Consider the following 26947-nt stretch of genomic DNA (forward strand, 5'->3'; position numbering starts at 1 on the left):
GGAGAGCGCGGAGTTTTCCAGGCCTTTTAACCTATGATGTAATGTGCCTTACACAGTTTTAACCTGATCACATCAGGGTGGGACTTAGCCAAGCCTCCTTTTCTTCCTTACCCTCACCTTGGTTAATGGTTTAATTAGAAAAGGGCGCGGTTATTCTGTTGGTGCGCATGCTCAGAGAGGGGGTGGGCGCGTGCTTTCCTCTATTAGGTTAATTTTTATTTTTTTCCCATACGGAGTCTCGCTCTGTCGCCCAGGCTGGAGTGCAGTGACACCATCTCGGCTCACTGCAACCTCCGCCTCCCGGGTTCAAGCGATTCTCCTGCCTCAGTCTCCCGAGTACCTGGGACTACAGGCGCTTGCCAACACGCCTGGCTAATTTTTGTATTATTAGAGACCAGATTCCACCATGTTGGGCAGGCTGGTCTCGAACTCCTGACCTCAGGTGATCCGCCCGCCTCTACCTCACAGAGTGCTGGGATTACAGGCTTGAGTCACCACGCCCACCCTGATTAGGCTAAAGTGAGCAGAAGGAAGACAAAAATAAAAACTAGGAAAAGTCATTAATCATAATGGCTAACATTGGTTAGGGGTTGATCTTGTTCCCGACCCTCTGTGAAACCCTCTACATGCCTTATTCCTCACAAACTAAAAGTGTGGATAAAAATGCCTGTTATTACTGATAAGGAAATTGAGACTGGAGATAATATAACTGTCCCTTGGTCGCGCCAGTTGAGAATCAGTCTCTGATTAGACCCTGAGCATCTATACTAGAGAAAAGAAAGCAATGGCGAGACAGACAGGCAGTCATGATTGAGTTAGCCTCTTCACCTGGCCTAGAGCTGGTGAAGACCAGGCCTAAGGGAGCGGCCCTATTGTTAGTGGTGTCTGTGTGTGTTGTCCTGCTTCTGGTTCTGCCCTACCTGCACTGCCAATGTGGGAACCAGTTTTGTTCTATAAACATATATATACACAAATGGAAGCTCAGAAAACATTTTTTTCACAGGCCAGGCACAGTGACTCATGTCCGTAATCCCAGCATTTTGGGAGGCTGAGGCAGGTGGATAACTTGAGGCCAGGAGCTGGAGACCAGCCTGGCCAACATGTTGAAACCCTGCCTTTACTAAAAATGCAAAAATTAGCCGGGAGTGGTGGTGCACGCCTGTAATCCCAGCTACTCAGGAGGCTGAGTCAGGAGGATAGCTTGAGCCCCGGATGAGGAGGTTGCAGTGAGCCGAGATTGCACCACTGCACTCTAGCCTGTGTGACAGAGTGAGACTGTGTCCCAAACAAACAAAAAAACCCACTTTCCCACAGAAACAATGCTATAAATAATCTCAGCCAGGCATCTATCTTCCTTGTACAAAGCATTAGTGGGCCCGGTGTATTAATTAACTCAAGCTACCACTTTAATCCAGTCATCTTTTAGAGCTTCCATTGTGTATCAGCAGTAAGCTAGGGTTTGAAAATAAAGCCTAGGACAAGATAGTTGTGATTCCTGCTTCTGTGGATTTTGTAGGCTTCCAGAAGAGCAATGATCATTCATTAGTTCAACAAATACTTACTGAGTGCCCACTATGTGCCAGGTGCTATTCTAGGCACTTGGGTATACCAGTGTACAATAAAGATCTCTGAGCAGGTCCAGTGGATTGTGCCTGTAATCCCAGATACTTGGGAGACTGAGGTGGGAGGATCGCTATAGCCCAGGAGTTAAGACCAGCCTGGGCAACATAGCAAGAATCCTGTCTCTCAAAATAAAAATTTAAAAAATTGTACTGGGGAGGCTAAGGTGGGATGATTGTTTGAGTCCAGGAGTTTGAGACTGCGGTGAGCTGTCATCACACCACTGCATTCTAGCCTGGGCTACAGAGCATGACCCGTCTCTAAAAAAAAAGTTATCTCTGAAAAAGCTTCACGGGAGGAATTGTGGATACAGATTATAAACATAAGTACATTGGCTGGGCATGGTGGCTCGCACCTGTAATCCCAGCACTTTGGGAGGCCGAGGTGGGTTGATCATCTGAGGTCAGGAGCTCAAGACCAGCCTGGCCAACATGACAAAACCCCGTCTCTACTGAAAATACAAAATTAGTTGGGTGTGGTGGCACACACCTGTAGTCCCAGCTACTCGGGAGGCTGAGACAGGAGAATGGCTTGAACCTGGAAGGTGAAGGTTGCAGTAAGCTGAGATTGTGCCACTACACTCCAGCCTGGGCAGCAGAGTGAGACTCTGTCTCAAAAATAAATAAATAAGTAAATAAATAAATAAATTGTATAGCATGTTAGAAAGCAGAAAGTACTATAGAAGGAAAAAAATGTAGAGATGAATAACAGGGAAGAAGATTGACAATTATTTAATTCTGATTGTGAGCATACTTAGCCTTATTGATCTTATTACAGATCTGTGTTCAACCTTAGGCAGTACCTGAGGCATGAGAGTGTGATAATAGTAGAGCCTATTCAGCAAGTGTAAGAATGTTTCCATGTATGGTTGGACTGGTAATCCCAGGATTTTGGGAGGTCTTGGTGGACGGATCACTTGAGGTTGGGAGTTTGAGACGAGCCTGGCCAACATGATGAAACCCTGTCTCTACTAAAAATACAAAATTAGTCCTGCATGGTGGCAAGCGCCTGTAGTCTTCGCTGCTTGGGATGCTGAGGCAGAATTGCTTGAGCCCGGGAGCTGGAGGTTGCATGCAGTGAGCCAAGATCTTGCCACTGCACTCTGGCCTGGGCAACAGTGAGACTCTGCCTCAAACAAAACAAAACACACACAGCTGGCCACAGTGGCTCACATCTGTAATCCCAGCAGTTTGAGAGGCCAAGGAGGGCGGATCACCTGAGGTCGGGAGTTTGAGACTAGCCTGACCAACAGGGAGAAACCCCGTCTCTACTATAAATACAAAATTAGCTGGGCGTGGTGGTGCATGCCTGTAATCCCAGCTACTTGGGAGGCTGAGGCAGGAGAATCACTTAAACCCGGGAGGTGGGGGTTGCAGTGAGCTGAGATGGTGCCATTGCACTGCAGCCTGGGCAATAAGAGCAAAACTGTCTCTGTGACACACACACGCACACACACACACACACTCTCTCTCTCTCTCTCCCCTTGCTTCCATAGGATCTATTCCTAGGAGCCTTGGCAATTTAACTTTATGAAGAAGGATCAGTAGGATGTTGTGTTCAATAGTTAGTGGGTCCTCACTAAATATCAGTTTCCTTTCTATCCAAAAACATACTTTAAAAGCCTCACGTTATTGTGGTTGGAGAAGTCAACCTTGACAAATTGGCCAATTACTTACTTTTTGACTTGTGTGGTGAACTTGGACACCTTTTTCTTGGTGGTAGTGATGAGGGCAAGAATGTAATCTACACATAAAGGACCTGATTTCACATAAGGGAAAATTTAGTGCTGGAAAAATTAAGATTACTGTTGCAAAATACTCCTCTAGACAATTTAGTGTTTTCAAAGGCTTAACTGGAAGTTTTATACTGGATTTATGTGATGAATGGAATATACTGATTCAAATATTAGAAGGGACGTGTTTTTAAAAAAACCTACCACAATTAAAATTTTGGAACATGATCTTAAATTCCTGTGAAAGGGCATGAAGAGTTTGTGTGTGTGTGTGTGTGTGTGTGTTTTGTTTTTTTGAGATGAAGTCTTGCTGTGTCGCCCAGGCTGGAGTGTAGTGGCACAGTCTCTGCTTACTGCAACCTCCGCCTCCCGGGTTCAAGTGATTCTCCCGCCTCAGCCTCCCGAGTAGCTGGGATTACAGGCACCTGCCCCCAAGCCCGGCTAATTTTTGTATTTTTAGTAGAGATGGGATTTCACCATGTTGGCCAGGCTGCTCTCAAACTCATGACCTCGTGATCCTCCCCAGGCCTCGGCCTCCCAAAGTGCTAGAATGTACAGGCATGAGCCACGGTGCCTGGCTCAGGCATGAAAAGTTGAGAAGTTATTGTTAACAATTTGAGAAAACCCAAAATGTTAATTTGGGGGAAAACAACTGGGATAATTGGGGAAAAAAATTTGTTTTGTGAATTACCAAGGAAAGAACTAATCACAGGCTAAGCAACATGCTTAATGTTGAATTTGCTAAATTTAAGATGTACATACTATGATGTAGCATGTATATTTATTTGCATATGCAGTGAGACAATTCCTACAGTTGTCTCACACTGCTGTAAATGATTAGGAACTCCATCCTGCAGTGACATCACTTTTCTGAATTCTGTAGCACTTTTCACCTAATCCTCTGATTAGTCTGTATTTTCCGGTTCAAGTGTATCTTGTTTTTCGCTTGCTCCACTTCCCTTGTCCGTTGCACCCCACTAACAGCAAAATTCCTGGTGGTCAAAATGGCTCTAATTCTTTTTGTATACCCGGGCTTAATTCAATAGGAATTGGGATAACTTCTCAATATTTAAAAAATTTGAACTCTGAAAATTTATGATATTTTAAACTCTTTTTACAACTTTTCATATTTGAAGAACATATGGCGAGAAGTGAATGCTTTTGATGAAGCCAATAGAAATTCTTGTGAATTTTTTTAACTTCTATTGCTAATTCACACGAAGGTGGCCGCGGGAGCTTTTTTTTTTTTTTTTGAGGCAGAGTTTCACTTTTGTTTCCCAGGCTGGGGGACAGTGGCGCGATATCAGCTCACCGCAACGTCCGCCTGCCGGGTTCAAGCGATTTTCCTGCCTCAGACTCATGCCAGGCGCATGCCTGTAGCTGGGATTACAGGCATGCACCACTAGGCCCGGCTAATTTTGTTTTTTTAGTAGAGACGGGGTTTTCAGGCTGGTCTGAACTTCCCACTTCAGGTGATCCACCAGCCTCGGCCTCCCAAAGTGCTGGGATTACAGGCGTGAGCCACCGTGCCGGGGCCAGGCAGAAGCTCTCTAGGTCTTATCTTATCTTGGTCGGCCCCGGACATCGTGGTGGGAGGAGAACCTTCCTCATTTCCGGGCGCTGGCCTCTTTGGGCTTGGGAGAGAGGAACTCAGTGATCATAGAGCTGGCCAAATGCCGGGGTAGAGGGGACCGGAAGTTGGTTTTTTTTTTTTTGCCCCCGCCCAGCGGCCAGATCGCATCTCAGCTGGTTCGCTTGGGTTAGAGCTCGTGTCAATCTTTCGTTCGGCCCCTAGCACTTGGTAGCCCCGGAGTGTGGGCTGTCTCCAGTACCAGACTCACTTCAGTACCAGCCTTTGGGAAGCTGTGTGAATACCTCGGTCTCTTAGCCACAGGGACAGAATGGCGGCCTGACGGAGTCGCGGCGCCGGCCAGGTCGCTCAAGGCGCTAGCCGGAATCCCCAGACCAGCTCAAGCGGGAGCCAAAACTCGGAGCTTGGAAGAATTAGCAGGAAATGGCGGATGAGGCGTTGTTTTTGCTTCTCCATAACGAGATGGTGTCTGGAGTGTACAAGTCCGCGGAGCAGGGGGAGGTGGTGAGTGCTGCCACACGTCCTTGCGGTCCTTTTGCGGTGACACACCTTGTTTCCCCTCAGTGCTTTCCTTCAACCCCTGTCCCATGCCACCCGATGCCTCCCGAGGTGTGCAGAAAATGGTCCACCTCCAGGTATCCTAAACCCTGGAGCCTGTCAGTTGTCTCCTTTGAACCGTCATCTTTCATCGTTTTCTCTTTCGTATCTTCCATTTGATTCCTTTTTGTCTACTTCCGTACGTTTGTCTTACACCCCACAGATTTTGGTACTTTTAGTGTTGTCCCTGCCATTGTTTAAGGGAGGGTTAACTGCTGAGCTGATTTTGACACCCCTACTTAGTTTTGCTGGCACCTCCAGCACTTCAGCCTTGCACTGGACAGACCTGTCCTTCCTTCCTCATTCCTAATGCTCAGTGCAGCTCCACACAATTTGAGAACTGAAGCCTAATGAAGGTTGAGTTTGCAGGGGAAAGTTTGCAGGCGTTAGGATAATTAGGGAACACAAATTAATTATTTCAGAAAGTATTTATTTAGTGCCCGTTATGTCAGAGCTAGTTCTAGGTGCCAGGGATGTAGTAGTGAATGGAACAATGGCCCCATCCTTGTAGAGTTGTAGAGATTACTTTTTTTTTTTTTAATCTGACTTACTCCGAAATGTGATAGTATGTAGCGGTTACTTCTAATATGTGGGAATCCTTATTCAGTCATTGTGGGCCTGTCGCTGCTGACACTGCTAGATAAATAAAATAAAACTTCTGCCTCACAGTCTTTAGGGAATAGTGATTTAATGAGTAGTTAACACTTGAGTATTGGCTGGTAGAATCATGGAGTTGTAACGGATTTTAGAAATAGTCCAAAGTCGTGCTCAAGTCAGGAGCCCTTTCTTTAATGCTATTGATAAAAAATGGGTGGAGAGTGGGGATAGGAAATGTATCCTAGGCAAAGATAAAGACGTAGAGGTACGAAAGAGTGGTGGATTTAAAGACTCTTAAGCATTTCTTTGTGACTAGACTGAATAGAGGGAGAGTAAGAAGAATTGAGAGGTGAAGTTAGAAAGCTCTGTGTTATTAAAGAATTCGGATCTTTTCAAGGGAATATTTTTGAGGAAGGGAATGATGTGGATCATTTGCATTTTAGAAAAGTAATCCAGTGTTTGGGCTAGATAGGGAAGATCCTTGTAGGGGGAAAATCCTTTATTACGGGAGTCACTGCAGGAGATGATGATGATCTGAATTAAGACAGGGATAGTGAGAAAAGCAGGTAACAGATTTGAGAGGTAGAAAGTGGAATTCTGTAGGTCTTGTTTAAGGATGGGAGTGGGAGTTGAAAATTATTGTCAGGTTTTAGCTTGAGCAGCTGGTTTGGATGGTGGTGCTATTAATCAGAAAAGGGATTAAAGGAGAATAAAAAAATAAGGAGGTAAGATAATGAGTTATTTCGGGGCAGCTTGAACTTTTGAGGTACCTGTATGACATCCAGAAAAAGATACTGCCAGTTTACCCACAAGAAGGATAGGCAGGATACATTTGGAACGTTATTGGAAATGAAGCAAATTCTATTCTTATTCAAATGACACATCTATAATAGAGATTTTTTTCAAGTTACAAACTTCTGACTTTATTATTGACATCAGTGTTTACTGTTTGTGCAAAGATAGCCTTCCTTTTCCCTCTAGAACAGTTAACACACCCCTTTTACTTTTTTGTTATAACCCCCCGGTCCCCCCAACCACTTGTGTATTCAGTTCTCTTCATTCTCTTCTCCCTTCTTACCTTTCCTCTTCTCTCTTTTTTTTTTTTTTTTTTTGAGATAGAGTTTTGCTTTTGTCTCCCAGGCTGGAGTGCAGTGGTGTGATCTCAGCTCACTGCAACCTCCGCCTCCTGGGTTCCAGTGATTCCCCTGCTTCAGCCTCCTGAATATCTGGAATTACAGGTGCCGGCCACCATGCCTGACTAATTTTTTTGTATTTTTAGTAGAGTTTCACCATGTTGACCAGGCTGTTCTTGAACTTCTGACCTCAGGTGATCTGCCCGCCTTGGCCTCCCAAAGTGCTGGGATTACAGGAGTAAGCCACTGCACCTGGCCCTCTTCTGACTCTTGTCTAGAATAATATTTTTTCTTCCTTTTAAAATGCCTTTCTTTTTTTTCCCCCAGTGGGTTAATCCTTATTAAAATGAACAGAGCTGTTCTACTCAGGCCTGATAATTTTAAGAGATGGACTAATCATATAAGAGAAAGGAAGTTCATAGTTTTGAATCATTTAAGCTAAAAATAACTTTCTTTTTCTACTGCAATGTATTTATGGTGGGGGGAAAATTGAAAGTACATAATAAGCAAAAATTATATAAATAACAGTTATGTGGTAGTCTTCATAATCAGAACCCATACTGAAATACGGGTATATGAGGGTTCATATTAGTGTCCCTACTTTGAGTGTGCTTGAAATTTTTCATCATAAAAAATGTAAAAGATACATAATCCTGTCATCCAGAAGTGATTTTTAGAGATTTTTCCAGACATAAAAAGATCTGTAAAAACCATGCTGTTTATGTCTGAAAAGACCTATAAAATCCATTTCTCGCTAACAGGATTATGTGTCTTTTTTTTTTAATTATCAAAAGTTTTTTTAAGTGAAATAAAGTTTTACAGATTTTCAGTGTAGCAAAATAAACTTCCGTAAGATTTGAGGTGAGATAAAAGAAAGAAACAGTGTTCTAACCCTCCAAATCAATGTTTATCAAACTATTCTTAAAGAGGAATTCTCTTAAAGTGGACTAATTGGGCATTTCTCAATTTATGGTGAAAGGATTTTAAAAGGTTAGTGGATAAAATGTTCTCAAGTTGATTTTTTCTTAAAAATTTGGTGCCTACTCAAAAGTGCATGAACAAGTAGCAAAATCAAAAAATATGTAGTAGGGCTTAATTCAGAAGCTCATGTGATCATAGGATTTGAGAGTGTGTATATAAGCATATTGTAACTGCCCAATGGGTTCTTCTTCACTGCTGCCCAGGTAGAGCTGATCTATCAAGACAGGAGAATTGCAATAAGGAGTTTATGTAGAGCTGGCTAAATCGGAGAGCAGAGTTTTATTATTGCTCAAATCAGCCTCCCCAAACATACAGAGTTTAGGGTTTATCAAGGATAGTTTGACAGGCTGGGGACTAGGGAATGGGTGCTGCTGGTTGGTTGTGGATGCCGTTACAGAGGTGGGGGCCAGAGGACCAGTTGGAGTCATCGGAAATGCAAAAGTCTGAAAAGACATCTCAAAAGGCCTTTTTTAGGTTCTACAATAGTGATAATTATTTACAGGAGTAATTGGGGAAGTTACAAATCTGTGACTTCCAGAATAATGTCTGGTTATCATTTAACTACCTACATTTTAGCGGAATTCAGGCCCCTCTCATAATCCTAACCTTATAGTCTTTCTTTAGTTTTGCAAAGGTGATTTAGTTTCGGGAAGGGCTATTATCCTTCTTGCTTTAAGGTTACACTATAAACTAAATTTCTCCCAAAGTTAACTTGGGCTGCATCCAGGAATGACCAAGGGCAGTTTGGAGGTTAAAGGCAAGATGGAGTTGATTAGGTGAGATCTCTTTTACTTACAGTTACAATCTTTGCAAAGGTGGTTTCAATAGTTCCTGGTAATACATATGTTCCTAGGTGATTCTACAGAGCAAATTATTCCACAAAGAGCATCATGATTTACAGACACTTATTCTAGCTGAACTTTTTTTTTTTTTTTTAAAGAGACAAAGTATCTGGGTGAGTGTGGTGGCTCACACCTGTAATCCCAGCACTTTGGGAGGCTGAGGTGGGAGAATTACTTGAGCCCAGGAGTTGGAGACCAAAGTGGGCAATGTAGTGAAACAATGTCTCTATTTTTTTAAAAAGAGAGGCTGGGCGAGGTGGCTCATGCCTGTAATACTAGCAATACTAGCACTTTGGGAGGCCAAGGCAGGCAGATCACGAGGTTAGGAGTTCGAGGCCAGCCTGGCCAACATGGTGAAACTCCATCTCTACTAAAAATACAAAAAATACCTGGGCGTGGTGGTGCGCGCCTGTAGGGCCAGCTACTCGGGAGGCTGAGGCAGAAGAATCGCTTAAACCCAGGAGGCGGAGGTTGCGTTGAGCTGAGATTGTGCCACTGCACTCCAACCTGGGCGACAGAGCAAGACTGTGTCTCAAAAAAAAAAAAAAAAAAAAAAGGTGGGGAGAGAGACAAGGTCTTTCTCTGTCATGCAGGCTGGAATGCAGTGTTGGGACTTTGGCTCACTGCAGCCATGACCTCCTGGGCTTAAGTGATCCTCCCACATCAGCCTCCCAAATAGCTAGGGCTATGGGCATGGTACCGTGTCCAGCTAATTAAAACAAAATTTTTTATAGAAACAGAGTTTTGCTATGTTGCTCATGCTGGTCTCAGACTCCTAGTCTCAAGTGACCCTCCTGCCTACAGTGCTGGGATTATAGGCATGAGCACCGCGCCTGGCGTCATCCTAAGCATGTTCGAGAAGAAGTGTGGAGAATAGCAGAAAAACTGAAGATAGTGATACGTATAGTAATAGATGTATGTACAGAGTTTTATGACAGCATAGGGCCTAAGGAAGTTTCAGGGAAGGCATCTGGAAGAATGTAATACTTGAGCAGAATTTAAAGAATGTGAAGTCTATGGAATAGCACATACAAAGGCATGGAGACAGAAGAGAATATGGCACTCTGGAGTTGCTGCAGAAATTTCAGAGTGGTAGAAGGGAAAGATGTTTGTGAATATATGGATGTTAATGAATTTTGGTTAACTAGCCAGGGGTCTTTAAGGAAAGCATATACCATGATGCCATGCTAAGGAGTTTGGACTTTATTTTTTGTTTGTTTGTTGGTTTGTTTTGAGACCAGATCTGCCTCTATTGCCTGGTCTAGAGTTCAGTGGTTGGATCTTGGCTCACTGCAACCTCTGCCTCCTGCAATCAAGCCATCCTCCTACCTCAGCCTCCCAAGTAGCTGGGACTATAGGTGCATGCCACCATGCTCACCTAATTTTTGTATTTTTTGTAAAGATGAGGTTTCACATGTAGCCCAGGCTGCCCTCAGACTCCTAAGCTCAAGCAATCCGCTTGCCTTGGCCTCCCAATGTACTGGGATTTGCAGGCATGAGCCACTACGTCAGGCCTGGACTTTATTTTGAAGAAAGGGGAGCAGGTGCTGAAATTCCAGTAGAGAATAACATGATTTTTTTTTTTTTTAATACGGAGTTTTGCTATTATTGCCCAGGCTGGAGTGCAATGGAGTGATCTCGGCTCACTGCAACCTCCACCTCCCGGGTTCAAGCAGTTCTCCTGCCTTAGCCTCCCGAGTAGCTGGGATTACAGGCATGTGCCACCATGCCTGGCTAATTTTTGTATTTTTAGTAGAGATGGAGTTTTTCCATGTTGGTCAGGCTGGTCTTGAACTCACGACCTCAGGTGATCCGCCCGCCTCGGCCTCCCAAAATGCTAGGATTACAGGCGTGAGCCACCATGCCCAGCTGGGAATAACGTGATTTTTTTTTCCAGAAATCTACTTTGGTAGAAATTATACTACCAGAAATATAGAAGATGACACAAAGTAGGAAAAAATGAGACAAGACCAGTTGGAAGGCTGTAGCTAAAAGCCAGGAGAGAAATGATAAGGCCTTACTGAAGAAGTAAGGGTAGAGAGAGAAGGTGAATTTTGAAAAGCTTGAAAAAGGTAGGCTCCACTGGACTACAGTGTATGTAGGGGTTGGGACCTCAGGGGTGAAGAAAATGGAAGTTTTCTGGTTAGAGTAACTAGGTGAATGGTCATGCCATTAATGAATTTAGGGAATTTTGGAGGCAGAGCAGGCAGAAGACATTAATAAAATGAATATCATGTTGAATATGCATACTTCAAAGGTCCTTTGGGACCACTAGATGTCTATGCCCAATAAAGTCTTCTAGAAATACAGTTTTAGTAGTCACAGCACCATAAACAGAGTGCATGGTTCCTTAGAAGAAAGTTTAGTGAATAATAAGGCCTATGGTTTCCTTAGTGGGAGACAAACAGGCTTCAAAATATACAGAAATCCCTGCCTTTTTGGAGCTTTATTTTAGCAGAGAGGGGAGCAAGGGGCACATGGGCAATATAAAATAGTAAAATGTATAGTATATTAAATGGTGAAAGAAATTCTGTGGAGACAAATTAAGCAAAGAAGTGGGACTGAGCGTCAAATCAATTTTTAGAAGGCTTGTTAAAGCTGATTAGTGGCTCCATACCCAGAATTTCTGATTAAGTAAGTTGGGAGTGGGACTAGAGAATTTGCATTTTTAGCAAGTTCCCATGTGATGCTGATGTTGCTGGTCTTTTTTTTTTTTTTGAGATGGAGTCTCGCCCTGTCACCCAGACTGGAGTGCAGTGGCACGATCTTGGCTCACTACAATCTCTGCCTCCTGGGTTCAAGCGATTCTCCTGCCTCAGCCTCCTGACTAGCTGGGACTACAGGAATGTGCCACCATGCCTGGTTAATTTTTTGTATTTTTAGTAGAGATGAGGTTTCACTGTGTTAGCCAGGATGATCTCGATCTCCTGACTTCGTCATCCGCCCACCTCAGCCTTCCAAATGTTCGGATTACAGGTGTGAGCCACTGCACCCGGCCAACACGTTTTTAAGATCACTAGGATAGCGAGTTGCCAAAGGGGTATGATGTTGCACTTTTAAAGAAGATGGTTAAAATGAGCCTAAGATGGTGACATGAGAGTAGACTCAAAGGAAGTGAGGGAGTTGGTTGTGTGAATATCTGGAGGAAGAGGTGATGCAAAAGCCCCTGGAATGTACCTGGCATGTTTAAGGGACAGCACAGAGTGAGTCTGCAGAAGGTTGAGGCCAGAGAGGTATGGGGTCTGGATTGTAGAGGACAGTCCATCAGTCATCCATAGGATTTGGATGTGTTCAGCATAGAGGTAGTATTTAAAGCCTTAAGACTGAATGAGATTGTCAAAGGAAGAGCAAATCAATCTCATGATTTAAGGCAAAGTGTGGTAATCAGCTAAGACACTGAGAACTGGGAAGCCTGGATGATTCTGAGACTTTTTGAAGCAAGGAACAATAGAACTTAATGAGTGCAAAAAGGATTTGACTCAGGGAAGAACATCAGGTGATACCAGGTTTTATAACCTAGGAGAGAAGAATGATTGAAATGGGGATAAGAGGGAGACGAGGAGTAATTAGAAAGAGGATTTGATTTCTGAAAATCAATGATAAGCAGTAGTTCCCTGTTACCTTGTGAAAATGATGTGGCTCACATCTGTATTCCCACTGCTTTGGGAGGCCAAGCTAGGAGGATATCTTGAGGTCAGGACTTTGAGACCAGCCTGGGTAATATAGTGAGACCTCATCTCTTAAAAAGAAAAAAAAAAAAAAAAATAGCCAGGCATGATGATGTGCCTGTAATCCTAGCTACTTGGGAGACTGAGGTGGGAGGATTGCTTGAGCCCAGGAATTTAAAGCTTCAATGAACCATGATCTCGCCACTGCACTGCAGCCTGGGTGTCAGAGCAAGACCTGTCAAATAAATAAGTAAATAGCAGTTTGGTCCTTTGTTGGAGGAACATCTATTCTTTGCTTGGACACTGTGGTTTTTCCTTGGGCAGCAGAAGCAGTGTGGCGATTGAAGAAGTGACCTAAAACTTTGACGTTAGGTAAAAGCAAATGGCCCAAACCAAATCAACTGCTTGTAATTCCACTGGTGGGAACCCCTCCTCCTAACAGCAGGTTATTAACGCTGCCAGATAAAAAGTGTCCCCTCTACCAGTCCGGTGAAGAAACCTCATCGCTATCAGCCTGGGACTGCGGTACTTCCAGAGATTCTCATTATCAGAAATTGACCTAACTTCTCATCTAGAAGCTGCCTTTCCAGAGGTTGGTGAGAGAGATCACCCAGGATTTCAAAACCAACTTGAGGTTTCAGAGCACAATCACTGGGGCGCTGCAGGAGGCTAGTGAAGTATACCTGGTGGGTTGATTTGAAGATGCTAATTTGTGTGCCGTCTACAGTTAGAAAGGTGGCTCTCATACCCAAAGACATCCAGTTAACTCACCAGATATGGAGAGAGCGAGCTTAAATGAAGGCAGATTTTAAGGCATTTTATATAAATTGTGTAAAATATTTTGGTTTAATTTGTGACTTTTTGGTGAGAAATTATAATATGTTGCATTTGTGCTTAAGTCATTCTGTCTCAGGCCAGGCGCAGTGGCTCATGCCTGTAATCCCAGCACTTTGGGAGGCCGAGGCGGGCGGATCATGAGGTCAGGAGGTCGAGACCATCCTGGCTAACATGGTGAAACCCTGTCTTTACTAAAAATGCAAAAAATTAGCCGGGCGTGGCGGCGGGCGTCTGTAGTCCCAGCTACTTGGGAGGCTGAGGCAGGAGAATGGCGTGAACCGGAGCTTGCAGTGAGCCGAGATCGCACCAGTGCACTCCAGCCTGGGCGACTGAGTGAGACTCCGTCTCAGAAAAAAAACAACAAAAAAAAGGTCATTCTGTCTCTTGGGATGAATGTGAAAAGTGACTATTCATAGACCTCAGTGATATAAGCACTGTTGCTCAGGAGTGACAAATTGCTGATATGCAGAAGGGATGGGTGGTATTTCTTGGTTCTCATGATGCATGTTTCTGTATGTTAATGACTTGTTAGGTACCTATTAAGGAACTAGAGTTGATAAATGTATATAGGTTCCTTTCACAATATAACTGGTTATGTCTTGATCCAGGTGTTTAACATTTGGGGCTAAGTCTGACCATACATTACTGTGATAGAATGTGGGCCTTTTCAAGAGTGAAGATACACGCCTTAACCACAGTATAACTTACAGTTTCCTTAAACAAACAAACAAAAACCTAGCATGGAATACGTTATGTACATTTATGATAGCTATTTTAAATATTGTAGTGTCAACATTTAAAAATTGTTTTACATTCACAAATGGTGGGGAGTCTTGTCATTAAGATATGTATAACTTAGAATCCACTTGGTTTTCTCCTAACTGGACTGCATTTGTTTTCATAGTAGTAAAATGCTGTGTATTACACCTTGTGTAAGTCCTCATTCTACTACATGTTAACTAACTCTCTAGCTGATAATGCAAATGCTAACTGTGGGATTTTATTTATAAGGACTGTAGAATAAATACCAGTTATTCGTACCAACATCTGCTGTTACTAATATTCTGAAGTAGTTAGTGCAACTTTTCATTGTGTTGTGGTTGGTCTCATAAGGTTGGAGTTTTCTCCTAAGAAGAAACAGTACTGAAATTCTTTTCTTTCTCTTCTCTATTTCTTTTTTCTTTTCTTTTCTTTTTTTTTTTTTTTTTGAGACAGGGTCCCTTGCTCAACCTGTTGCCCAGGCTGGACTGCAATGACATGATCATGGCTCACTGCAGCCTCAACTTCTTGGACTCAAGCAATCCTCCTGTGTCAGCCTCCAAAATGGCACATGCTACCATGCCCAACTATTTTTATTTTTAGTAGAGATGTGGTCTTGCTATGTTGCCCAGGCTGATCTTGAGCCACTGAGCTCAAGTGATCCTCCTGCCTTGGCCTCCCAAAGTGCTGGGATTACAGGCATGAGCCACTGCACCTTGAGGGATTTATTTGTATTAAAAAACTTGGTGTCAGGGAGGAGCACAAAGCTTCAACCCATTGAACCTCTGCTAGTTAAGATGGTGTTGGGTTAGGTTACATCTGGTTACTATCCTGGGAAAATCACTTCTATAGAGATGGCTTTCCAAGTGGTTTTAAAATGTGTCTTTCTATCTGGGTGCGGTGGCTTCATGCCTGTAATCCCTGCATTAGGAGGCCGAGGCAGATGGATCACTTGAGGTCAGGAGTTTGAGACCAGCGTGGCCAACATTTTGTATTTTTGTATTTTCTCTACTAAAAATACAAAAATTAGCCAGACATGGTGGTAGGTGCTTATAATTCCAGCTACTTGGGAACCTGAGGCAGGAGAATCACTTGAACCCTGTAGGTGGAGGTTACAGTGAACCGAGATGACCCCACTGTACTGCAGCCTGGGCGACAGAGTGAGACTCCATCTCAAAATAAAATAAATTTTAAAAATGTATCCTTCTATTGAAGTTTTTAGGTTAATTACGTATATGTTAACTAAATTATGAATTTGTTTATAAAAAAAATAGTAAAAAGTAAAGTTAGTAAAATTAAAGTAAAATAAATAAAATCAACCATATAATTCACTTTTTCTTAAAATGTCTCAGGGAAAAAATTATAAATGTTTACATTAATATTTTTAACCAATATTGTAAAACAATTTCTGAACACTAACATCCTAGCATTCTAAAAGTATTTAAAACTATTCTTTTTTAAAACAGGAAAACGGACGATGTATTACTAAGCTGGAAAACATGGGGTTTCGAGTGGGACAAGGATTGATAGAAAGGTGAGCAGGTTGGATTTGAAAATTTTCTTGCAGGTAGGTTATAAACAAAGATAATCTATTTCAAAAGATTGCATAAAACTTGGAATATTTTAATTTTAATTCCTGAATGTTATTTCTTCTCTTTACTTCAAAAATTAAAATTTATTTTTAGATCCAATGCCATTTTAACGCGTTTATTCAAATTTTATTTTAATGATTAAAGAAAATATATGTGTTATGTATTTTAGACTTTCTTCTTGAAGCTATTGAAACAGCTATCTAAAATCTTACTGCATTTTTAACTTAAGATCTACTGGGTTCTTTAACCTGCATTGAATTTTTTTGTACATAGGATTGAAATAACTATAGTCTATGTTTATGTGTGTAATTATCTTTGAACTTATAGATCAATTCTTTTTAGTATTTCTTTCTCACTACCTGAATAGTTAAACTCTGAGTATATTTTATGTAACAATGTCATGATAATGCTCAGCTCTTTGTTCTTTTGTGGTTTTTTTGATGTGCTAGAATGCATTGCACCTGAAATTTTGGCTATAATGTTTAGACTAATTTGAGGCCTCATAATTTATATAACGTAATGTGAATCCATTGAGATAGGATCACGTTGCGTGGTGCTTATGACTTTATGAGTGTTAATAAATGTTCAGCCAGGTGTGGTGACTCATGCCTGTAATCCCAGCACTTTGGGAGGCCAAGAATTGCTTGAGCTCAGGAGTTTGAGACCAGCCAGGGCAACAGAGTAGGACCCCGTCTCTACAAAAATATACAGATTAGCTGGGCATGGTGACATGTGCCTGTGGTCTCAGCTTCGAGGGAGGCTGAGGTGGGAGGATGGCTTGAGTCTGGGAGGGAGATAGACGTTGCAATGAGCCGAGATCATGCTGCTGCACTCTAACCTGGGCAACAGAGCCAGACCCTGTCTCAAAAAATAATTAAAATTAAAAATAACCCAGTAAATGTTCAGTGCTGTTCTGGCATTTGGAAATTAGTTAATAATTAGTCCCTCTTGCTTTTTTTGGAGGATAAATACTGTATTACTTCCAGTTGATCTTTTTAGGTTTACAAAAGATACTGCAAGGTTCAAGGATGAGTTAGATATCATGAAGTTCATTTGTAAAGATTTTTGGACTACGGTATTCAAGAAACAAATCGACAATCTAAGGACAAATCATCAGGTAATTAAATTAATTAAGGCCTATATTTTAAAGTCCTTTAACTTAATATAAATATCGTATTTTAGTGACTTATTTAAAACCTAAAATAATTTCTGGTTAACTTTGAAGTATTTTTATGTTATTAATAAGTTATTAGTTTTTTTCTTCCAGTAGTGTGAACTGAATAAAGACAAAGGGACAGTTATCAGTAATGATAGCTGTTCCTTTCACCCAATTATGTGCTATGTTAAGTTTTTTAAAGTAGCAAAAGTCAGGATGATAATAGCTTTTAGTATTTGGTTCCTTAGTTACTGTTCATTAGTGGTAATAATATGCAGAACCACAAATATATCACCTTTATGTCTTTAGAGTCATTTCTTTTTTTTTGAAGAATTTGTATTATTTTAATTATTTTTATGTACAGAAAACTCAACAGTGTATATTTAACCCAGTTTGGTGGCAGGTTCTTTAGCCTTTGCCTTTTCCTGCTTGGCAATTCAAGCCACAGACTTGGGACCCAAGACATTGCCTCCCTAGTGACAGCTGATCTCATCGTGTCTGTCGTTGTAGTTGGTTCTGATAGCTCCCACCCGCTGAACCTAAGCTCCATTGTCCTCCGAGTTAATCTGTGTAAAGGCGACAGTGGTGCAGGTCTTCTTGTGGACTAGACGTCCCAGTCTTGCCTTCCCCTTGATAATGCAGGAAGGGACCCCCATTGTACAACACAAAGCAGGCAGGAAGACAGCCACCTTGATGGGATCCACATAGTGTACAGTCACCACCAGCTGAGCCTTCTTGTTCTCCTTCAACGTGGTGATGGTGTTAAACTCCCACTTGGAGGACAAGTGGTCTCTTAGTGGGGACATCCCCTTTGCCTGCAGCTTTCTTTTCAGCCCAGGCCAATAGCCTCTGCTTATTTTCTTGCTTTGTCTTTGTACTTGTGGGACAGCTTAAACAGATAAGTAGCTGTTTGGCGGTGCAGGGCCTGGGTGAACTGGTTAATTGTAGGAGGCATTTTCGACTGCTTACAAGAGGATGACTTTGTGCCGCTGCAACCTGGTATAGTGGGGCCATTTCACAAAGTGAGTGAGGTCCGTTTTGGGTGGATGTCCTGTCCAATGCCAGAATTCTTAGGCCTTTTCTCATACAGGGGATTCACCACTTTTTCTTTTCTTTTTTTTTGAGACGAAGTGTTGCTCTGTTGCCTAGGCTAGAGTGCAATGGCGCGATCTCGGCTCACCGCAACCTCCGTCTCCTGGGTTCAAGCCATTCTGCCTCAGGCTCCTAAGTAACTGGGACTATAGGCATGTGCCACCACTCCAGCTAATTTTTGTATTTCTAGTAGAAATGGGATTTCACCATGCTGGCCAGGCTGGTCTCGAACTCCTGACCTCAAGTGATCCACCTGCCTCAGCCTCCCAATATGCTGGGAGTACAGACGTGAGCCACCACGCCTGACCGGGATTCACCACTTTCTTGGCCTCCTGTTTCTTCATGACAGCAAGGGCCGGAGCCACCTCTTTCCCGTTGGCCTTTCCTGTGGGCATCTTGGGTGGCAGGAAGAGATTCTTTACAGTCATTTCTAAAGTCTAATTTGTGTGCATATTTTACTCTTAAGTAACTCCTGGATTATTACTGCTGTCGTATTTTCTACTCTTAAAAGATTTTCTTACAAAATTAATAGATTACATAGAAGACAATGTATTTATTAAAATTTTAAAAGGGAGACAGAGTCTCGCTATGTTGCCCAGACTGGTCTTGAGCTCCTGGACTCAAGTAATTCTTTGGCCTCAGCCTCTTGCATAGCTGGGATTATAGGCGTGCACCACCACTCCCAGCTTCATTAGATTTTATTTTATGAACTCAAGGAAATACTTAGAGTAGATTTGGAATTTTGATTAAGTAAAAAATTAAATGTATCTGGTACTCTCAATAGGATTATTTATTTATTTTTAATTAGAGACAACGTCTCACTGTGTTGTCCAGACTGGACTCAAACTTCTGTGCTCAATGGATCCTCCCGCCTTGGCCTCCCAGAGTGCTGGGATTACACGTGTGAGCCACTGTGCCTGGCCTAGAATTCATTTTGTACCAACTTTAGCTTGGAATTACGGGAAATGCTAATGGGAAGAAATGACTCTTGAATTTTTACTTTCTAGACATGATTTAGATAAGTCTGGGTGCGGTGGCTCACCCCTGTAATCCCAGCACTTTGGGAGGCTGAGGTGGGCAGATCACCTGAGGTGAGGAGTTCGAGACCAGCCTGGCCAACGTGGTGAAACCCTGTCTCTACTGAAAATACAAAAATTAGCCAGCCATGGTGGCACACGCTTATTGTCCCAGCCACTCGGGAGGCTGAGGAAGGAGAATTGCTTGAACCCGGGAGGCAGAGGTAGCAGTGAGCCTAGGTCATGCCTCTCCACTCCAGCCTGGGCGACAGAGCAAGACTCTGTCTCAAATAAATAAGTAAATAAATAAATAAATAAATCCGGGTGCTGTGGCTCACGCCTGTAATTCCAGCACTTTGGGAGGTCGAGGCAGGCGGATCACCTGAGGTTGGGAGTTCAAGACCAGCCCTGCCAACATGGAGAAACCCTGTCTCTACTAAAAATACAGAATTAGTTGGGTGTCGTGGCACATGCCTGTAATCCCAGCTACTTGGGAGGCTGAAGCAGGAGAATCGCTTGAACCCAGGAGGTGGAGGTTGCAGTGAGCTGAGATCGAGCCATTGCACTCCAGCCTGGGCAACAAGAGCGTAACTCTGTCTCAAAAAATTAAATAAATAAAAATAAAAATTAGGTCAAGCGTGGTGACTCATACCTGTGATTTCAGCACTTTGGGAGGCTGAGGCAGGAGGATTACTTGAGCCCTGGAGTTCAAGACCAGTCTAGGCAACATAGGGAGACCCCCTTTCTACAAAAAATTAATAAAACTAGCCAGATGTGGTGGTGTGTGCCTGTGGTCCCAGCTACTCGGGAGACTGAGGCAAGAGAATTGCTCAAACACCCAGGTTTTGTTTAAGGGTGCAGTGAGCTGTGATTGTACCACCACACTCCAGCCTAGGCAACAAAGTGAGAGCTCATGTCTAAATAAATAAATATACAAACAAACCAATAGCTTATTTCATATGGACATATATTAATGATTCCATCATACTAGACTCTGAGTTTTTAAGGATGGGGACTATGTCTCATATAGTCTTTGTATCTTTAGTGTATAAAACCGTTCAGTAGATATTAGCGTTGTGAAAATATTGAACTTGCAACTCTTCAGCTTGAACATTGCAAAACTCCTTCATTTAAACAAAATTTGACCAGGCTGGGCACGTGGTCTCATGCCTGCAATCCCAGCACTTTGGGAGGTCAAGGTGGGCAGATTGCTTAAGCCCAGGAGTTTTGAGACCAGCCTAGGCAACATGGCGAAACCCTATCTCTACAGAAAAATATAAAAATTAGCAGGGCTTGGTGGTGCACGCCTGTAGTCCCAGCTACTTGGGAGCCTGCAGTGGGAGGATCGATTGAGTCTGGGAGTTGGAGGCTGCAGTGAGGCATAATTATGCCACTGCATTCTACCCTGGGTGACAGAGGAGACCCTGTCTCCCAAGAACAGAAAAAGAAAATTTGGCCAATGGGAAGGAGACTTTTAATAACTTTTAAAAAACTCTTACATTGTTTCATAAGAATAAAATAATTTTAAGGATTGCTAGCTACATTGACTTTGGATATTTTTTCTATTTTTGGAACAGGGCATCTATGTACTTCAGGACAACAAATTTCGCCTGCTTACTCAGATGTCTGCAGGAAAACAGTATTTAGAACATGCATCTAAGGTATTTAATGGAATAATTAATTAATAATAATTGGTGTTTCTGTTAATAGTAGGACTACAGGGAAAAGTACAATGCTAATCATAACAGACTATTGAATTAAAAGTATGTTTTAAGGTGTTGTTTTTTGTTTAAAGAGTTTTCTGTGAAATGAGAGACATGTTACAATAACACTAAACTGTAGCTACATAGTCATAGAGTGACCAATTAAAGAAACACTGGCCGGGCGCGATGGCTCACACCTGTAATCCCAGCACTTTGGGAGGCCAAGGCAGGTGGATTACCTGAGGTCAGGAGTTCAAGACCAGCTTGGCCCACATGGTGAAACCCCGTCTCTACCAACACTATGAAAATTAGCTGAGCATTGTGGCGAGCGCCTGCAATGCCAGGTACTCGGGAGGCTGAGGCAGGAGAATCACTTGAACCTGGGAGGCAGAAGTTGCAGTGAGCCGAGATCGTGCCATCATTGCTCTCCAGTCTGGGGTACAAGAGCGAAACTCCATCTCAGAAAAAGAAACACTATAAATGACAGTGACATGTAGATGTGTGGTAGATCACTTCTTTTTTTTTTTTTTTAAGATAAGGTCTTGCTCTGTCATCCAGGCTGGAGTATAGTGGTGCAATCATGACCTATCTTGACCTTAACCCCCCCGGGCTTAAATGATCCTCCCACTTCAGTCACCCAAGGAGGTAGGATTGCAGGTATGGGCCACCATGCCTAGCTAATTTTTAACAAAATTTTAGTAGAGATGGGATCCCACTATGTTGTCCAGGCTCGTCTTGAATTCCTGGGCTCAAATGATCACCTCACCTCGGCTTCCCAATGTGTTGGGATTACAGGTGTGAGCCACCGCATCTGGCCTGATTGCCTATTTTCTATATTTTTGGGGTATCCAGGCTCTAACTACATTTTTATGGTTAATGTGTGTATTTTCTGCTGTTTTTTTTTTTTTTTTTGGATGAAGCCCTCCCGCCCAGGCTGGACTGCAGTGGTGCCATCTCAGCTCACTGCATCCTCCGCCTCCTGGGTTCAAGTGATTCTCCTGCCTCAGCCTCCTGAGTAGCTGGGATTACAGGTGTGCGCCACCATGCCTGGCTAATTTTTTGTATCTTTAGTAGAGTCGGGGTTTCACCATATTGGCCAAGGTAGTCTCGAACTCCTGACCTCATGATCCGCCTGCCTCAGCCTCCCAAAGTGCTGGGATTGCAGGTGTGATTACAAAAGCCTCCCAAAGTGCTGGGATTGCGGGCCACGCCTGGCGTATTTTCTCTTTTTTACTAACATCTAACTTAATGTTTCTGGTTCTCACTTAACTTTTTGGGATCTTGGTTTATTCAGCTGTGAAAAGAGTAAGTTGGACCAATTCAGTGATTTCTAACTATTTTGAGTTATGGACGTCTTTGAGAATTGGAACACCTTTCCCCATAAATACGCACATATGCATGGTTTTTATTTTCATAGGGGTCACAAATCCCAGATTAAGAACTCTTGGGATAAACAATCTCTAAGACCTCTTCCAGCTTAAAATTTCATGACTCAGATCTAGTTACTTATTAGTACCCATTTATGTATATTATTTGTAAGATAATATTTTATATTATTTATATTTATTTAAATATATATATTGTATTTATTTAAATATATATATTTATATTATTCATAGATAATGTAGTATGTTGAACATCATGCAGTATAGATGTGGGTAATCAAAAATTCCTTGAATTGCTAGTTTTTCAATCCAGTTCTTGTCATGACTTTTGGTGTCGTAGCTCAGCCCTATTCCCTTTCTTTGTTTCTATATGACAGGATTTCTCAGCATCCAAACTGTTGATACTTTCAACCAGATAATTCTTTGTTGTGGCAAGCTATAAGTCTTGAACAAGTCAAGATTCTTGGTTGTAAATAAAGGAAAGAAATTCTGCTTGTAAGCTAACACAATTGATAAGCTCAAAAAATAGGCAATAACCAGGGGAGTTTTAAGGCAGCCATTAAGATAGCCAAGTCACTCCACAGAATGTATCTACTTATAATGCTGTGGGCAGCATGGACTGTAGACACAAACTACCTTTACTGCCTCCAGAACTAATTCCTATCTGTTTCTGGCTTGTTTTTGTCAGTGACTCTAGATTCACAGTCCTGGACTGGAGTGCTTAATTGGCTGAGCTGAAGTCTTAAGTCCTATGTCCATGCGTTAGTTTCCGGGGAGCTGTGAAATCTATCAATATTTTTCAGTAACTTAAACAATCTTCCAAACTCCTTTTTTATAACAGGAATGACCTACTGATGATAAGTCATGTAATGTTGTATTTATCAATAGCTTTACTATTTTAGTAAATCCTTACTATTTTTAATGATTTTTTTTTCCTTTTAGTATTTAGCATTTACATGTGGCTTAATCAGAGGTGGCTTATCAAACTTGGGAATAAAAAGTATTGTAACAGCTGAAGTGTCTTCAATGCCTGCTTGTAAGTTGAATTCACTTTTCTTACAGATGTTTTAGTAATTTGTTTTCAGGTCTTTTTTTTTTTTTTAATTTAACTGAGAGGAAATTTAAAATGCTGAAACTTTCATTTTAGTTTTATCAATGTAACATTTAGTAATATGTAGCATACTATATTCATACGCAGTAATTTTTGAATAATGGACTAAAGAAATCCAAATTTATAAGACAATTTAAGGGATGATTTTTAACTCTTCTAAAGTTATTTAAACTTTAATTTTTTTAAAGATAGTCTTCTGAATATCTCCTGCACTGTTTTAAGATAGCAGATTTCCCTAGAACATTGAAAATGCTATTTTTAAACAATTGTTTAGGATACACCTATTATATACAGCTAAGTAAAACCAGATACTCTTTTATCACTAAATGTCTCCCTAAAGATCTTTTCATCAGAGCTACCAGCCGAGAGGCCTTGAGCTTTATTGTATTTCCTTTACATTTACAATGATCATTAGCAATGAAATACTGTACCCAAATGTAGGATTCATAAAGAGAAACAAAAGTGCTTACTCACAAACCATATAATCATCCCATAAAAATAGAATTGACTGGCTGGGCGTGGTGGCTCATACTTGTAATCTCAACACTTTGGGAGGCCGAGGTGGGCTTATCACGAGGTCAGGAGTTTGAGACCAGCCTGGTCAATAGGGTGAAACCCAGTCTCTACTGAAAATACGAAAATTAGCTGGGCATGGTGGCGGACGCCTGTAGTCCCAGCTACTCAGGAGGCTGAGGCAGGAGAATCACTTGAACCTGGGAGGTGCAGGTTGCAGTGAGCCAAGATCGCGCCACTGCAGTCCATCATGGGCGACAGAGCAAGAATCCATCTCAAAAAGAAAAGAAAAAATAGAATTGACTTTATTGAATATTATGAAGAATGTGAAAAGGTTTTTGACATAGCAGATTTCTTGACTGAAACTATTTCCTATATGGAACAGAAAATTGATGTTTAGACTTGTTTTCTTTGTATCTAAAAATCAAATAATTATTTGTATTTTTTTTTTTTTTTAGGCAAATTTCAGGTGATGATACAGAAGCTGTAGAACATACTGAAATGCAAGGCTTCAACAGTGTAAAGAGATAAATTATTCGTGTAAAAGTATTTCAAGTAGTGATGATTTAATTACATTGTTTGATGTTTGTGCAGGAGTAAGCATGTATTTTTATCAGTTTAACACAGATCAACTCAAAGGAGATAAAGGGACATCCTGCCATGACATACACTTAACCAAAACAATTCAAAATGAAAACCTGATTTCAAATAACCAGACACCAAGATGTAGGACCCTTATTTTAAACCTTTTTATTTGGTTAGAGTGATATGTATTTAGCCATAGATGGAGAAACAAAGCTCAGGGTTTGTTGAATTAGCATGAGAGAAAATTATGTACCAACAGAATTATTTGTGATAAGAATGAACAAGTTTTTATTTTAAAAAGCAAACATACTAAATTTTTTTATATTACTGCTTATAATTTATTAAGAATTTTTACACCTGTATAAGGATTTCATATATACATTGTATGTGTGTATATATAAATACATATATGACTGCCTAAATTGTTTATAAATTTAATTTTGCTTTAATATGTTTCATTCCTCCAGAGCGCCATTAATATGATCAAAATGAAATAATAGATTAGTTTAAATGTGAATTCAGTGACTCTAGGGCCAAAGAATAATAGGTATGTTTGGAAAGAATTTTTGTATTTATTCCTGTTACAGTTTTGACTTTCAGCTTCTCTCCCCATGCGTGGAAGTCCTGGTAAAGGATCTAACATCTTTATCCCCTTCTTTACTCTTCCAGCTGAGCAGAGAGGTGGATAATTGGATTAGTCATTCTGACATTTTTTGGACCATATCATCTTAGTGGTTTGGGGTCAGTGCTCATCTGATACATCTTTCTTACCACCTCTTCTACTTACTTTCTCTTACTTAAATTATTTGGCATAAGCAGATATCTCCAGCTTTTGTTAGAACCTTGCATGTTTTGATTACTAAAACTATACTTTGTTTCCCATTTATTTATTACCCTTTTGCATGTATTTGTGTGACAGGGAACTATGCAGAAGGGGGTGACTGACACACCAAACAAGATGTTTCAGTGGATACTCTGCCATAGAAATGGCAGATTAAGAAGATTGACTAAACCAAACATTATATTAAAAACATGAAATAAAAACTATAAAAATGTACTTTAGAACATTAAAGAAAACTCAAGTTAGAGGCATACCATTTTCCTTTCATGGAAGGGTACAGTATTACAAAGATATTTGTTTAACTTGATTTATTAAATTCTAGCTATGTGCCCTATAATGATGTTTCAGTCAATGACCGACCACATATATGGTGGTGGTTCCATAAGATTACAATACTGTATTTTTACTGTACCTTCTTTATGTTTAGATATGCAAGTATTTACCATTGTGTTACAGTGTCCTACAGTGTTCACTACAATAATATGCTGTACAGGTTTGTAGCCTAGGAGCAATAGGTCATAGCCTAGGTGTATAGTAGATCATACCATCTAAGTTTGTGTAGTACACTCTGTGACTGTACAGTTTTAAAATCTCCTAATGATGATGCATTTCTCAGAATGTATCCCCTTTGCTAAGCAATGCATGACTACAATCCTAATTCTCACATATTTTGGGGAAAAAATTTTAATTTTGAAAAAATTTAGGAAAGTTCCTACCAAATATACATATATAAAGGTTATTAAGTTAAAAGTCATAAGGACCCAGGAATAGCTAATGACACAGAAGATCAAAATAGAACACAGTAGAGAACTTCAAAATAAAACAGGTGTGGGAATTGTGTGTGTGAAAAAGGTGGGTTCAGATAAGTTGGTTTGTTAGACATTCATATGCCTACCCATCAGCCGTTTCGTTCTCCCTTCCTTGCTGACAAAGCCCCATGTTTTTTTCTTTTTTTCTTTTTTTGGTCTAAAACTCTGTATGGCTGCCTTGTGCTGTAGAACAGGGTGCTTCCCTAGTCCAGAGAGGGTGAGTGTTGATTAGATTCTGTGCCAATCATGGTATTGGCTTGCCTGATCATTTGATGGAATCTCGGCTAATAAGATGAAGGAAGTCTGAAGACTTTGAATAAGAAATTTTCTGTTGCTCTTAACAACCGATACAAGATAGCGATTTGCCGGCATCCCTTTTCTGCTTCTCAGTGAAGATATGTGATATGGATGTTTCAAGCTAATCTGCAATGGCCTTCTGATGGCCATGAAAGGACAAGTATGGAGATGAAAGCTATCACACTAAGGATAGCGGGATGTAGATAGAAAGCACCTGAATTGTGCTTCTGAATTAACCAATCTTGGAACTGCTTTACCTGTGGACTTTTTGTTATATGAGATATTCTTTATATTGTTCCGTTCACTTTGGGTGTATGTATATTGTTACTTGTAGTCAAAAAGAAACCTCTCTTAGTAGAAACAAAGGGAGAGTTAGGTTATTTAAAAGATAGTATGGGACAATTGAATATCCCTTCTTCTGTGGGAGTAGGTGGGGAGAAACTTAAAGGTTCACATGTAAAACAATAAAGTACTAAAGAAAACATGATAA

At 41.2% G+C, this 26947-nt stretch overlaps 1 protein-coding gene across 2 annotated transcripts; it reads left to right on the forward strand.

Annotated features, from left to right (window-relative positions):
* Positions 1–17: 17 nt before the first annotated feature.
* On the forward strand, positions 18–26947 carry TRAPPC6B (trafficking protein particle complex 6B). Of its 2 annotated transcripts, none has more exons than XM_017961139.3 (6): positions 18–38; positions 15824–15891; positions 16949–17066; positions 20791–20874; positions 23244–23337; positions 24384–26947. In XM_017961139.3, exons 2-6 carry the CDS (start codon positions 15857–15859, stop codon positions 24413–24415), a joined length of 363 nt encoding a protein of 120 aa, XP_017816628.1. In that variant the 5' UTR covers positions 18–38; positions 15824–15856; the 3' UTR covers positions 24416–26947. The 2 variants fall into 2 exon arrangements, with proteins under 2 accessions (XP_017816628.1, XP_003901781.1); XM_003901732.4 differs by lacking the exon at positions 18–38 and adding an exon at positions 4830–5447.

Source organism: Papio anubis, chromosome 7 (genome assembly GCF_008728515.1).
Source record: "Papio anubis isolate 15944 chromosome 7, Panubis1.0, whole genome shotgun sequence".
NCBI lineage: Eukaryota > Metazoa > Chordata > Mammalia > Primates > Cercopithecidae > Papio > Papio anubis.